Source organism: Phaseolus vulgaris, chromosome 3, assembly GCF_000499845.2.
Source record: "Phaseolus vulgaris cultivar G19833 chromosome 3, P. vulgaris v2.0, whole genome shotgun sequence".
NCBI lineage: Eukaryota > Viridiplantae > Streptophyta > Magnoliopsida > Fabales > Fabaceae > Phaseolus > Phaseolus vulgaris.
Genome location: NC_023757.2, coordinates 37849196 through 37865874, shown reverse-complemented (window position 1 = coordinate 37865874; position 16679 = coordinate 37849196). Strand labels below are relative to the sequence as shown.

The 16679-nt window shown below is 26.7% G+C and overlaps 1 protein-coding gene across 2 annotated transcripts; it reads right to left on the bottom strand.

The window, feature by feature from the left end:
- Positions 1-10801: 10801 nt before the first annotated feature.
- Positions 10802-13543, bottom strand: LOC137807487 (3-ketoacyl-CoA synthase 11). 2 transcript variants are annotated; one of them, XM_068608151.1, is made up of 2 exons: positions 13247-13543; positions 10802-12614 (listed from the first exon to the last, which is right to left on the bottom strand). In XM_068608151.1, exon 2 carries the CDS (start codon positions 12606-12608, stop codon positions 11076-11078), a length of 1533 nt encoding a protein of 510 aa, XP_068464252.1. In that variant the 5' UTR covers positions 12609-12614; positions 13247-13543; the 3' UTR covers positions 10802-11075. The 2 variants fall into 2 exon arrangements, with proteins under 2 accessions (XP_068464252.1, XP_068464253.1); XM_068608152.1 differs by having other exon boundaries at positions 10802-12624; positions 13247-13469.
- Positions 13544-16679: the final 3136 nt, after the last annotated feature.

Genomic DNA, 16679 nt, shown 5'->3' with positions numbered 1-16679 from the left:
TATGATTGAACTCTTCCGAATTGAACATGTTCCAGTTACCCAAGCCTAACCCTCGTTTTAAGACAATTAATTAGATATAATCCATGTGTACGAAATCATTTCCTAATTACTAGATTAACTCGGTAAATTGTATCAAACCGGGTCCATCTACACAGGAACCCTCTTTTTGACCCTATAAATACATGTGTAAGAACAAGACAAATGTACGCAATTATAACTCCCAACTATTGTATATCGAACATTGACTTGAGTGTCGAAGGACTTTTTTCAGGTACCCTCCCCCTATGGCCGAAGACCGACGACCGAATAAGAATGATAGTCGACACGTGGAAGATCGAAGACCATTTACAAACCGTAGGACTAGACCTTCACGATCCATACAAGAACACCAACCAATTTCTACTCTATTTCGACCACTCTAACATGTTCAATCCTTAATAAAATTTTTGTTTTTATAGATTCGTGGTCACCATTGTGTTTATAATGAAAAGTTAATCTCAGTCAAGTTTAAATCACGAAAATAAATTCTTGTTTTTTATATTCGTGATCACTATTGTATTTATAATGAAGAGTTAATATCAATCAAGTTAAAAATATAAAAAGAATTGACACACATAGTGAAACCAAACATACTAAGTCTAAATGATCCCTAGATAAAAAAATACACTGAGAAGGGAACTTTGGTTTATCACCATAATAAAAATACAGAGGACCATTAGACTCAACTAACATTTAAAAAAGATTTTTCTTAGAACATTTGATAAGAAGATGTTAAAAGAACAAGTAGTGAAGTCATGGATTGCCCTATTAGCAACAACCGACCCATTCAATTAGCTAGTCGGGTACTACAATAATGCAATAGAACTTGTGGTGTTGGATTATTAAGGTGAAAACTCTTGCATGTAACTCAAAAAAACTTGCAATAATATCGGAAAAAAAATCTAGTTGTTTGAATGCAATTGTGTCAGTGAGCATTCAACACACATTGCAACCATCCACAATTGTGAAATCAAACGATCATGAAACTAGGACCTTTCAACACCAGACGAGATGTCACCTCCCATTAATGCCATCGTTACTAGAACCACTAGGCTTGCATCAATACCATCACAAATATAGCTGGGAGAATCTTCACCTAAAAAATTTATTTTTTGAAGACACTTTGTCAGGAATCCTCCTTTAATCTTTGGAGCCAGTGTACGACTATAGCATGGAAATCAATGTCAATGAAAGACATTTATTTGCTTATGTGTTTGTTTCAGTGTTTTACTATGGACGAGGAGAGAAAGACACATATCATATGTGTTTGTATCTATTTAGAAAAGCAGAGATTTACCTTTTCTCCATGTGTCAAGTGATTTGAGGAGAAAACTATAGTAAAATGTATTGATTTACTATCTTGTCCTTGAATAATTTTTTATACACATATAAATAACATTTTATATATTATAATAAAAATATTATATATTTATAATATAAATATAAAAATTAATTTTAATAATATAATACAATAGTAATAAAATAAACATATTTATATAATAATAATATAAATGTATTTATATAGTAATAGGAAAAAATTTAGTAATATAAATGTAAAAACTATGAAATAATAATATATTTAAAATTTAAAATAGGAATAATAATAATAGAAATAAATATAAATTACATATTTAATAATAATTAAAATAAATTTATTAAATAATAATATTAACAATAATAAAAGTTAATTTTAATTTTGATTTGATTTTATGAAAATATTTTTTTATATGTATTTATAAAATTTTAATTAACTAAAATTAACACAAAAGTATCTCATATTTTATTATTTAAATACTTTTTTAAGGAAATGGTAAACTTGTAAATTTACATTTTACACATTTTTAAAAAATAAAATTCTCCTTATAACCATCATATCACTCACAACCTTCAATAAACTTTCCTCACAAATTCATTCACTCTAACATACCTTATGTTTTGTTTAGATTAGAGAGTGAATTTGAGATGATTTGAAGGAAAAGTGTGAAGAAAATAAGGTTGTTTGGATTAAGATAAATAGAGTAGAAAGTATAAGGAAATTTTATAAAAAGTTTGTGAATGATATGATATATGTGGGGTAAATTCCCTATCTAGCATCATTTACATTTTTATTTTCCTAACTAGCACCCTTTTTTTTTTATTTCCCTATCTAGCACCCTTTTGTTTTTATTTCCATATCTAGCACCCTTTTATTTTTTATTTCCCTATCTAGCACCATTTAAAAAATAAATAAAAATAATAATAAATTATTATTTTTTTAATAATTTTAATTTTGAATGCATTAAAAAATAAGTATTTTTAATGTTTAAAATAGTTAAAAATATAATTAATGAATAAAAATAAAAAAAAGTAATAAATTAAAAATGTTTAGTTTAAATTTTTTTTTAAGAATGAAAAAAATAAGAAATTAAACCCTACAACAACATAAAAGTTGAATCTATAAACATAAATTAGTATTTATTTTCATTATTATTGATGATGTAATCATGTTAATTTCAAGTAAAAAATACAAGACATAATTATAAAAAAACCAAAGTCAATTAGTATTAATTAATAGTGGACACACAAATAATATTGAAGTGTCTACCCTAAATGCAAAATCCTAAAAAAAACTAATGCAAATGCTACACTTAATGCTTAAAAATGAGAAGAAAAAAATGCAAAAATAAATAAGTATAGAAAATAAAAACAACAATAATAAAATAAAAACAAAAATAAATAAACAATGGCAGAAAAAAATAATAACTAAAAACATATAAGATATAAAATAAAGGCAAAACAAAATAAGATAAATATACAAGATATAAAAAAAAAAAAAATCCAAACAAGATAAAGATAAGAGATATAAGACGATATTAAATAAGTAGATGTTGATCATAAAAAGAAAAATAAATAAAAGATGATCATTCATTTAATATTTTCTTCAATGGTACATTAAATAGTTTGTGCGTGATGAAACATAGCATAATTAATGACGAGAAGTGCACAATCTAATAATGTTGGGACATGTTCTTTTTGTGTGTCCTGGTGTTTGATAATATGAACATTTTTTTGTTTGATCATGTTATTATCTTATGTTTATATCAACCCTTATTCGACTTGACTCAAGTCTCTCCTTTGAGGTTATTTTCATGTCGAGACTTGGACATAGTATTTGACTAGTGTATGCTGGCCAATACTCTTCATTTTTTAGTTCCATCAAATAGTCTTTAGTAACATGAAAGATATGTTGCAATGTTGTTGTTTTTATTTTCTATATTTATTTATTTTTTACATTTTTCTTCTTCTCATTTTTAAGCATTAAGTGTAGCAATTGCATTAGTTTTTTTTAGGATTTTGCATTTAGGGTAGATAGACACTTCAATATTATTTGTGCATTCAATATTAATTAATATTAATTGATTTTGATTTTTTTATAATTATGTCTTGTATTTTTTATTTGAAATTAACATGATTACATCATCAATAATAATAAAAACAAATACTAATTTGTGTTCATAGATTCAACTTTTATGTTGTTGTAGAGTTTAATTTTTTATTTTCTTCATTCTTAAAAAAAATTAAATTAAACATTTTTAATTTATTACTTTTTTTTATTTTTATTTTGTAAAAACTCATTTCTTTATTTATTAATTATATTTCTAACTATTTTAAACATTAAAAATACTTATTTTTTAATATATTCAAAATTAAAATTATCAAAAAAAAATTAATATATTATTTATTTATTTATTTTTGAAATGGTGCTAGATAGGGAAATAAAAAATAAAAGGGTGTTAGATAGGGAAATAAAAACAAAAGGGTGTTAGATAGGGAAATAAAAACAAAATGGTGCTAGATAGGGAAATAAAAGTGTAAATGGTGCTAGATAGGGAATTGATATGTGTGATTGAAATTATATTTTTTTAATTGATAGAAATATGAATTTACAAATTTATCCTTATATTTAAACATTATTAAAAAATTAATTTGATTTATTTATTTATAAATTATAATTATTTTTAATTAAAATATTATTTTCATTGAAATATTATTTTCGATAATGTATTAGAACTAATTTTAGAAAAAATGCAAAATGCTATAAAGTTTGATAAAAAAATATTTAAATATTTATAATTATAAATATCTGATAAAAAATATTTTTATATTAAATAACATTTTTTTTATAATTAATATAATTATTATATAAATTTATTTTTTTATTATTAAAAAATATATTTATTATTATTATTATTATTTTATAATAATTATTCTTTTATTGTTTTAATTATATTTTTTATATTTGAATTATAATCCTATTTTAAATAAAAATAATAATAATTTAAGTTTAAAATAAAAGTTAATTAAGTAAATTGAAAATAATAATTTTATATATATATAACTTTCTTCCCAATTGTGAAAAAAGTTTGAAACGTATAAATTTTCTAATTTTTTTTTTTTATGAATTAAAGTCTTATTTTTCGTATTTTAGGCATCATGAATATTTATATTTTTTTGGAACAAATGATATCTTAATTCAAACAATCTCATTTTTTTTATACTTTCTTCTCAAATCACTCTAAATTCACTTTTTTTAAAAAAGTAATTACAAACCCTTGAATCTAGTAAAGTATAACCGAAAACCTCTCAGCTCTAAATTGATCAATTTTCGATCTTATAAAGTTGATGCTCTTCAGAAACACAGGTTAACCCTACATTACACATTCTTTCCCTACCAATCAATTTTGGATTTCTTTGACTAAAACACTAGGACTAAGACCTGCTATTCTTGGTTAAGTTGTTCACCATGACTTATATGTTTGTCAGTTTAATATGATACTAATAGTAGCCCAGGATAGTTTCATTTTTCTTCAATATTTTGGAATTTGTTGAAAATGGCATAGTAAGAAAAGAATGGGGGGCGTTTTTCTTCTTGTACTTGAATCCCTTGGTAACAAAGCAACCTATAGTTGGGTTGTGTTTGGTACTTCTGAAAAGAGGGAAGTGTTTGATAATTTACTGCTATCTATTGATGTAAGCTTTTTTCTTTGTACAAATTTAAGGTCAACATCTATGAATTTGATGGGATCCACTTGGCCTCATTGATAACAGACAATTGCAGAAAGAAGAAAAAAATTCTTCCTCTCCCAAACCTTTTTTTCATTCTTTTTGTTGCTACTTTTTTTTTTTCATTCAAAAAGACAATCAACTCATATGCTATTTATAAGGAATCATAGAAAATTAGAATAAACAGAATGAAAAATATACCACCTTTGCATGGAAAAAAAATATGAAAGAAGAAAACAGAAGATTTTTTTTCTTCACTTATTTGGATAAATGAAAAAATGGTGAAAAGAAATAATTTATTGTATAAAAATATTTTTATACTTAGAAAAATCGATTTCAGATATAATTTTAGTTTAACAAAATATTTTAAAATTTAATATATCTATTTTACTTATTTCTCTTTCTCTCTCTCTCTCTCATTTCTGTTGAGTGGAAACTAGAAATGAGATGTTTATAAACTTTAGTGTTTATCAAACACTATAAACTTTCAATTAACGTTAATATGTGTACTTATGGATGTTGTAATATGACATCATTTACATCATTCAATATTTTTTGAAAAAAAAATCTTTAGCCAACATAATTTGATTGAAAATGATGTTCAATTATTGTAATTGACAAAAAAAAGTTTAAATTTTAATTGGGAGAAGTTGTCTTTCGTTATGTTATACTACCCTTAACATGTGATTGAAGTCATTTATGCGATGACCAAATCAATGTAATATTGTATTCTAAAAAATAATTATGATGGCACATTACTAAACTGTTTTATTCTCATTATTAGTATCTACAACTTTTTAGTGTTCATTATGCTAACTAAGTTTTTAATCCGTGCATGTGAATTTAAACTTGTGATAATTGTTCTTTTCTTTTTTCCTTTCCAGATATTAAAAAACATTTTCCCAATCATTAAATTAACACAAATAATTAGGACAGTGTAAACCACAACTAAAATTATATAAAAGTAACAAAACTTAAATATTAAATCAAAATAATTAAAGTCGTTAGAATTCTGTAATATTTCAATTAAACACTAATTCAAATTTTAATTAGAGTCAATACACGACTTTAGTGATACATTTTTTTAATAAAAATTATTCTAAAGATGATTTACTCTAAAGGCGTAATTTTTGTTTTAACAATTCTGATAATAAACTAACAAAATTACACTATTTTGACGAAAATAACAAGAAACAGGGTGATGCAAACATATGCTACAAATTTGAAAGTGAAAAGTTAACCAACGACCTACTTTTTTTTGCCGTATATGAGGCTCAGGTGTTCATGCAACTGTGTTAGTTGCGATGGCATGACAACATCATGAAAATGAAAATGATACTCATCATAATGAAAAAAATATTATTTTAACTTCCCTGGGCATGTATTATGATAATGAAAAACATGTTCATAATGAACTTATTATTGTAACCACCATGTGGGCACGTTGCTTTGATTATGAACATGGCCTACTATTGCAGGACTTCATATAAAAATTTTCAACCATTTTTTAAAATATAGGAAAATATGGCATTCCAGGTGGATACAACTACATTCGTAAACTTATTTTTTTTTACCTCAGTGAACTTTTATTTTATTTGAAGAATATGATGATTTAAGTGATGAATGGAAGTGATTTCAACTGTATTTTAATTGTGTTGATATTGTTATTCATTTATTGATGAACAAAGTTTGTGTTGATACAACATATAAATTAAATAAACTAAATGCGTATCATGATTAATTTATGATTTATTTTTTTATTGGTTTTATAAGTTTTTATTTAATTTATTTTTAAAATTCTTTATTAATAAGTATAGTCTATCTATGTTAACATATGAATTTTGGTCTAGTTCTTCCATTTTGAAGAGACTGACCCCAATATTTATTTATAAAAAATCTTTTTATTGTTATAATAAGTTTTCATCTAGTTTGTTTTTAGAATTCTTTATTAATAGATATAGTCTATATAACATATGAGTTTTGATCTAGTTTTCCATATTTTTGTATTTTTTTTTAATATTTTTTTAATAATCATAAATAATTGTTGTTATTTGAGTTGTTAGCCTAACTGAGATGCCAAGTAGTATAGTGATATCTAACATAAAATCTTTTTATAAAAAATAAATAACTCATATAATATATTTTTTTTAAATTTTACTTTCACCATTCAATTTTTTTTTTTGTAAAACTAAGAACAGAGCAAGATCTGGAGGAAGTAAGAGTGAGGCCATAACGGTAAAATAAGACTGTGTTTTCCCCTAAGGATAAGAACCGATACTTATTTGTATCTGACATCTGAGTGAAAAGAGCTTTTTGTACTGCAATTTTAATACTCATTTATTGATTTAGATAAATTCTTATTGAAGGAGTAGTTATTCAATTAATGATTTTGTTTTTTATATTAAATTCATCATTTCAATGATTATTTTACCTTTTTTAAGTTGTTATTTAATGATGATTTTTTTCTTCTAATAAGCTAATTATTTATAAATATAAAATAAATTATATATTATCAATTAAAGTTTTACCATGAATATTGTTTAATTATAATAGTATTATTTTTTTTCAATAATTTTTTAAGTACTTAATTATTTTTAAGATGTACTAAATTGTGTTTTAGATGATAAATTTTGATTTTTTTATAATTTGAATTTAGGTTGAATATTTTATTATAGGGAGTTTTTTCGTGTAATTAAAAAGAATAAATCATGATAAATATTTTAAATTATGTTTTCCTTTTTAAAAAATGGTAAAGTGTAGGAAATATTTTAAAATATAAAATAATTGAAAATGATGTATACAAATTATTAATATATAGATTAAAAAATCATGTCATTAAAGTTATTAACCTAATTTATTAAAAATTATTGATTTTAACTATTAGTTTAAAATGAATTAAAACATGTATATATTTTTTATTTAGAAGAAAAAATGAAGTAAATTACCGTACAATCTAAATTAATTTAACACTAAATAAAATTAAAATATTAGAATATATATATATATAAATTTTATTGTTTATATACAGTGATTATCTAAACATTATTCTAAAGAATAACGATGTAAATCGTAAAATTTTAATTAATAACATAAGGAAATTTATTTTATATATTTAATTTATTCAAAATAGAAAAAGATAAGAAAGGGTCGACGATTTCAATATAGTAAAAGAAGACCGTCATTAATTGAGTTGAGTGATTGACTTTTTCAAAATAACCCCATACCTGATACCAATTTATCTAAATTCATAATTTCTTTTAATTTTCTTAAATCGGTAAATTGGTCATAAAAATGCAATATCTTAGTAAAAAACTGTGTAAAGAAGTATCCGTCCCTCATTAATCAAGGATAAACACTAAGTTTTTCCATTTTTTTTTTCAGTTTCAGCCTAAAAATAGAAGGATGTTTATAAAGACACGTGATTATAAAATATTTATAAGTTACAAATGCTACTAAAATCAACTTTTACCTATTTATAACAACCTATTTATACTATTCATGAAGAATCGAATTTAGTCTTTTTATCAACTCGCACTTATAATTTATTTAATAAGCTAATTTTGTATTAAAATATGTCATTAAGTGATCGAGAGGTCGAGAAATCAAACGTCACTAAATTTTTTAAGTTTAAGTTTTTTAAAGTTAGAGTGTTTAAAGAATGTAGAGCCTAATTCAATAGACCGAATAATATTTTAAAAATTATATTCATAATAAAAATTAAATTAATAATTAGTAAGTGAGTTATATCTATATTTATATATAAAGGAGATTCTTCTTTTTAACTGTTCTTAAATTTTTTCTTATTTCCTCCTTATATTAATATTTGATTTTATTTCATTATTCTGAGTATTGTGTCATTTTCTATTTTTTTTCATTACCAATCACTAATCATGTTAGTTAACTAGCTAAATAAACTCAAACGAAGAAGAGGAGAATTACTAGTTCTATGTCTCTTCTTAGTACTTTCACTCCCATATGCTCTTGACCTGGTAGTAGTATTTCACAAAATACTCTTAAGCAAACGAAGAATACGAAAATTCCAAACATAACCATAGCCGCATTAGTACTAATTTTTTTTCTTATTTTATCCTTATATCAATATTTGATTTGATTTTATTATTATGGGCATTGAGTGCTAGATATGAAAATAAAAACAAAAGAGTGATAGATTGAAAAATAAAAGTGTAAATAGTGCTTTATGAGAAATTGAGTCTCATTTTGAATATTGGTTAGAGGCAATGAATTTTAGTACCAATGAACTGACGGTTATGGTTGTGTTTGGAATTTTTGTATTTTTTGTGTTTGCTTAAGAGTATTTTGTAAAATACTACTATCAGGTTAAGAGCGTTTAGAAGTGGAAGTACTAAGAAGAGACATAGAAATGGTAATTTTCCTCTTTTTATTTGAGTTCATTTAGCTAGTATTTAATTATGAGGATTGGAGAAAAGAAAGATGTTTGTAAATGTGTTTAAGTATAAATGCATGTGAAGTGTAAAAATATGACCCTTTTATGCACTACAAATAAATATTTTCATTGGTGAGGTTATAGTAAGATGTCAATTAAAAATTCCATTGCCAGTCATTTTTCTTTAATTTTATGTGTTCTTAGTTTAACATGCCAGAATCTTCTTAAAATAAGCTGTAGGCCTAGGTTTCCAAGTGCTTCTTCATCACAAGTTAGCCTATGTTTGGATAACTTTTTTCCAAGCATTTATTCAAACATAAATAAAACTTTTATTATTAGTTAAAACTATAAGGTTTTTTCTTCATCAACTTATTCAAATATATAAAAACACACACACAAAGTTATTTGAAATTACAAGAGTTCAATTTATTTTTCGTTTTTGTCCAATCAGAAGAATGTTAGAGCACCAGCAACCAAGAATGCTCCCTTTTCAAAAGTCTTTGGATGTCTTTTTTGCTTGCATCAGTGGTTTACTAGAGACAGGTTGCAGCAAACACACCATCAGAGCAGGGACAAAAACTGCAACTGTTTCGTTTGTTGAGAAAGAATAGTTGTTGGAGAAAGAAAGGAAAAAAAGACATTCTATAATTATATTTTCACGTAAAAAGGCATACTGAAAGAGGAAAGGGAGAGTTATGCAATATATTCATGCTAAGAGCTATATATTTTCAGATACCTGATATACGACAGCAATGCAGCAAGAACAACTTGGAATTTTTTTTCTAGCATCAACACACTTCATTGAAATGGAATTGTTCAATTCCAATTTTATTGGAGAAATTGGGAAACACTATTCAGATATTCTACGCGCATTTCCCTACAACGGTCAACCGATAGAAAGACACCTCATGGAACCAAAGATATCAAAGATCCTTCATTGAATAGATTGGATATTTAACAAAAGTTAGAAATACTAATTTGAATAAAGCTAATATTGAAATTTAATCTCGATGATTTGAATAATAAAGGTTTGCATTTGAGACTTAATGATGCCTTTGCATAACGTTATAGACTTGATTGTGCTTTTAACAGAAATTTGGGATAAACTCGCTTTTAGATTTTACAAACTGAAGAAAAAATCATTTTAATCCAAAGAGGGTAGACATTTAAAAAACTGATGATATAACGCTTGGAGGTGGATATGTGTCAATCTTATAGCACCATGTCACCACTTTTCATCATTTCCATTAATGCAGTATTACTTCAAAGACTAAAAATGTTTTTTTTTTTTTAATTTAAGAGCATTGTTCGAAATTAGAGAGACAAACACGGATTTTATTCTGAACATGAGGACAATAAACCTAATTAATTAAGCCTTGAATTAAAGGTGAACCTTTAATTCTAGAAAGAAAATAAAATCAAAAACACCTAAATAACTGCAATACACCTAAGTTTTGTCCTAATGAAAATCCTACAGTTCTCTGAAATTAGCAACGTATTACAACAACTTTGCAGGAAAATTTCAGTAGTCCAAAAAGTACCACCTATTGCTGATAGTGTGATACACAAATGTTTAAAATTACATTGTTTAAAATGAAGATACTCTAGGAACATCCACTGGAAACTGGTCGATCTCATCAATCCAAGGACTCTTTTCCTTAGCAGAGTCGATGGTCCTGAGAGCCTTCCACACTGCACTGTTACACTTGAATCCAGAACCAAATGCGATTTGCCATGTTCTGTCTCCTTTTCTTATCCTCCCTTTGGCTTCAGTGTAAGCCAGCTCATACCAAAGTGAACTGCTGGATGTGTTTCCGAAACGATAGAGGGTCATCCTTGATGGTTCCATATGCCAAGTAGACAGCTGCAAGTTTTTCTCCAGTTCATCCAAAACTGCTCTACCACCAGCATGGATGCAAAAATGTTCAAAAGCTAGCTTGAAATCTGGAATATAAGGTTTGATCTTCATCTTGAAAATTTTCTTCCCAACTAACGTAGCAAAGAATAGCAGCTGTTCTGATGTTGGAAGTACGAGAGGTCCCAGTGTAGTGATATTGGTTTTTAAAGCATCACCAGCAACAGCCATCAGATCTTTTGACAAAGTAACACCAATCTTGCCATTGGCATCTTCTTCTTGTGTTACACAGCTAAAGCACTTGTCATCAGCACCCTTATGAGTGCGAACCGTGGTAACCAATCTGTACTTGGATCTTCTTCTGTCCGAGCTTTTATTGGAAAGCAGAACTGCAGCTCCTCCCATACGAAACAAGCAATTGGAAACAAGCTTTGATCGATCGTTTCCAAAATACCAATTCAACGTGATATTTTCCATGCTAATGACCAATGCATAGGAGTTGGGATTGGCCTGGAGAAGATCTTTGGCAAGATCAATTGAGATGAGCCCTGCGCTGCAACCCATTCCACCAAGGTTGTAGCTCCTTATATTCCCCCGAAGCTTGTAATGATTGACAATCATTGCCGAAAGTGATGGAGTAGGGTTGAACAGGCTACAGTTTACAATCAGAATCCCAATGTCCTTAGGCTTTACAGAGGTTTTGGCTAATAGCTCATCAATGGCACCAAACATCACAGCCTCAGCTTCTTTTCTAGCTTCTTTCATTGAAGGGTTGGGAGGGATGTTGAGGACAGCTTCAGGAAGGTAAGTGGTCTCCCCAAGGCCAGATCTCTCAAGGATCTTCCGCTGGAATTCAAGATTTTCCTCTGTGAAAGAACCGGTCAACCGAGAGTGGTCTATGAATGTCCTCTTTGTGCACTGGCGAGATTCTTCAGGCTTGTAACAAGAGAAATCGACAAGGTACACCGGCCGAGGACGAGTGAGGAAGTAGAGGGTTGATAGGAAAACAAGGAGAGTCGAGCATAGAATAACAGATATCAAGTTGTATTGCAGATGCTCCCAAATATCATAAAAGTCTTGGAAGGAGAAGGTGGACAGCTGAGCAGCAATCAGCACCACAAGGGGGGTAAGGCAAAGGTACATTCCATGGGTGATGAGGTAATGATAACCAAGCTTCACATACTTCAACTTAATAGATTTCTTGAAATCAGGAAGGCTTCGCGACGAAGAGGCCATCGAGGGTGCACCTTCCCTTGCATCTGTCATTTTGCCCTGTTCAAAACTTGAATCTGCATTGGTTAGATAACTTGCTATAACCAAAATATGATAACAAAGAGGCTTTCAAGCATACAACATCTTAGAACGGTAACATAGTGCCCCAAAAAATTTCCCTTTTAGTAAGAATTTCCACTAATGAACAAATAATAATAAAGCTTGGTTTCTCTAATTAGGATGCATTGAGGGAACACACAAGACACAAATCAGGTGAATGTGAAAATTGTCTGTGTATAGAGAACAACAAAGTTAGCGAAATTGAAAAGACCAGGTAGAGACAATATGAACTGCAGGAAAGAAAAGCTCAGATTTTATTTGATTAAACACATCCATGTGTACAAGCACAGCCCCTCCTTATTGTTTTGACATAGCAAACCAAGTACTACCCGCTAACAGTTCAACATTATGCATATTCATCCACGTTCATTCAAATTACAACCAGAAGTGATTATGCTAAACAATAAAGAAAAGCAAAAGGCATTCACTAAAAGCAAGATTTGGATTCTCCAGCAGTAGGTAGAAAACATTAAAGAAGTGAAGCATGAACGGTATGAGCAAGAAAATAGAGTTTGCAAGCATGGGAAGAGTGAATCAGGCAAAGAAAGAAAACCCAGTTTCCAAAATCGAACCTTGAAAAGCAAAGCCAACAGATCCCAGGAATGTAGGCCGAATAGAGAGAGAGAAAGAAAGACGTTGATTGTACAGCAGAGAGAGGGAAGAAAGAAAAAAAAGGTGAAGGAGGAAGAATAATTGTAGTTCTTAATAAATACAAGTGTAGAGAGAGAGAGAGAGAGGATGACAGATAATAGAAGCAGGGATTAGGATTTAATGGATTTTAATTTTTGAAGGAATGAGATTGAGAGTGTTTAAAATGAAATAAATAATATGAGTGATGATAATGGGCAAGAAAGGAATCGCGAAAAGCATGGGCATAGCATGTTCACTGTCCGCAGTAACAGTAACAGTGACATATATGAGAAACGCGAGAACAAAACAACCAACGTCGCCGGGTTAACTCACTTGCACTTTCTTTCTTTGGACGGACCAGTGTAAGAGAGTGGAAAAGGTGGAAAGTTATATTGTTTGTAATTAATAAAAGTACATTGAAGTGATTAGATTTAAATGAAAAATTGTTCAAAAATATAATTAATATGACTAGAATATAAAAATATTTAATTGTATTATTAATTTATTTATTAAAATATCTTTTTTGACTTTAAATTTTTGAAAAATTTGATTTGAAAAAGAAGAATATTTATAATAAAAGTTGATATATTTATTTATATATTTGTGTTTGAGTTTATAATTAAAGAAAAAAAATTAAATTTTATGAGAAGGTCAACAAAATTTAATGAAACTTTTATCTAAACAACTCTTTTTATAATCATGGTTTTTCTTCTTAATTTTATTATGTATTTCTCTGTTACCAAAAATATATAACTTTTACAATTTTAAATTTTTCGGAACTTCTAGTTGTACTAGTATATCCACAATGCACATGCAAAGAATAAATGTAAGCATGTTTGGTATAAATATAAAAGTAAAAGTTTATCTAAATATAAGTATCTTTGGTATAAATATAAAAAATAAAGTTTATTTAAGTACAAACTCTTATTTCAAAATTAAATAAATGAACTATATACTCATCATATTATAAATTTACGTTATTTAATACAAACAAGAGCTATAATAGATTATGCCATAATCTATTAAGTCCCACATCTTAATCAATTAATAAATCAGTTAACCTTGATTATAAATATACTCTGATTAATTACAGTCACATTTAACAATTTTTCAATGATTGAAATTCATACACATAGTCATATCTAACAATACTCAACTCATGCCTTTGATATTTTTAATAGTTTTTCAAAACATAATCAATTATGACAAAAATTAATTAAGTAATTTTCCATAATCAATTATGATCTACAAGTCACTCTTTGATATGCATTTTCTAGGATTCACAGATTTCAAATTCCAACCATACATATACATCAAATATCATCATATGGATTAAAAATATAAATCAACATCTCAACTCAAAAAATTTTAGGTTAATGTTCACAATTTAGAGGAATTGTTTATTTCCTCCCCTCTCTCTATTCTTTCCATGCAAATTATACCTACCAAATATGAAAATAAAAGTAAATGTTATTTCTCCCTCCAAATTCACTTCAACACTGCCACGGTCTATACTCATAATAAATAGGCACAATGATCTAAGTAAAATTTTGCTCAATTTATGATGAATACGTTCTCTGATTTGATTAATGAAGTGTGGAATACAATTTGGGTGGGATCGTGGGAAAATATAGAATTACAGAAATTCTATTATTTTCAACAGGGGTGTGACTGACGCGTCGGAAGTTTGTACCCTGATACAAGCAAAGGTTTGGTATTGGATTTCTGCAAAATCTCGCACTACTTCCTTTTCCATAATCTCGCACTGTGCTTTTGCCTGTTTGGTTTATGTATTTATTGTATAAGGGTTGATCCACCCCTGAAATGATTCGCATTTATATATCTGTTATTGCTGATAAAAAAAAATGAATAGGCACTATATGCGACTCAATTCCCTATCTAACACTATTTACACTTTTATTTTCCCATCTAGCACTCTTTTGTTTTTATTTTCCTATCTAGCACCCTTTTATTCTTTATTTCCCTATCTAGCACCATTTCAAAAATAAATAAATAAATAATAATTTTTTTTTATAATTTTAATTTTGAATGCACTAAACTAAATATTTTTAATGTTTAAAATAGTTAGAAATATAATTAATGAATAAAGAAATGAATTTTTACAAAATAAAAAAAAGTAATAAATTAAAAATGTTTAGTTTAAAATTAGTTTTTTTTTTAAAATGAAGAAAATAAAAAATTAAACCCTACAACAACATAAAAGTTGAATATATAAACATAAATTAATATTTATTTTTATTATTATTAATGATGTAATCATGTTAATATCAAGTAAAAAATACAAGACATAATTATAAAAAAAACCAAAGTCAATTAGTATTAATTAATAGCAGACACACAAATAATATTGAAGTGTCTACCCTAAATTCAAAATCCTAAAAGAAAAAAACTAATGCAATTGCTACACTTAATGCTTAAAAATGAGAAGAAAAAAATGTAAAAATAAATAAATACAGAAAATAAAAACAACAACATTACAACCGGTCTTTCATGTTACGAAAGACTATTTGATGGAACTCAGAAATGAAAAGAATTGGTTTACATACACTAGTCAAATATTATGCCCAAGTCCCGACATGAAAAGAATCTCAAAGGGTGCTATTAGACATAAGTCAAATAGAATAAGGAATCATATGGACATAAGATAACAACATGATCAAACAAAAAAATGTTCATATTATCAAACACCAGGACACACAAAAAGAAGTTGTCTCAACATTACTGGATTGTGCACTTTTAGTCATTAATTATGTTTCATTAAATGAATCATTATCTTTCATTTATTTTCCTTTTTATGATCAAAATATACTTATTTAATATCGACTTATATCTCTTATATTTATCTTGTTTAGATTTTTTTTATATCTTTTATCTTTATCTTATTTTGTTTTGTCTTTATTTTATATCTTTTATGTTTTTAGTTATTATTTTTTCTGTCATTCTTTGTTTATTTATGTTTTTTGTTTTTATTTTATTGTTGTTGTTTTTATTTTCTATACTTATTTATTTTTGCATTTTTTTTCTTCTCATTTTTAAGCATTAAGGACATTTGGATTAGTTTTTTTTTAGGATTTTGCATTTAGGGTAAACACTTCAATATTATTTGTGTGTCCACTGTTAATTAATACTAATTGACTTTGTTTTTTTTATAATTATGTCTTGTATTTTTTACTTGAAATTAATGATAAAAATAAATACTAATTTATGTTTATAGTTTCAACTTTTATGTTGTTGTAGAGTTTAATTTTTTATTTTCTTCATTTAAAAAAAAACTAAACATTTTTAATTTATTATTATTATTTTTTTATTTTGTAAAAATTCATTTCTTTATTCATTAATTATATTTCTAATTAT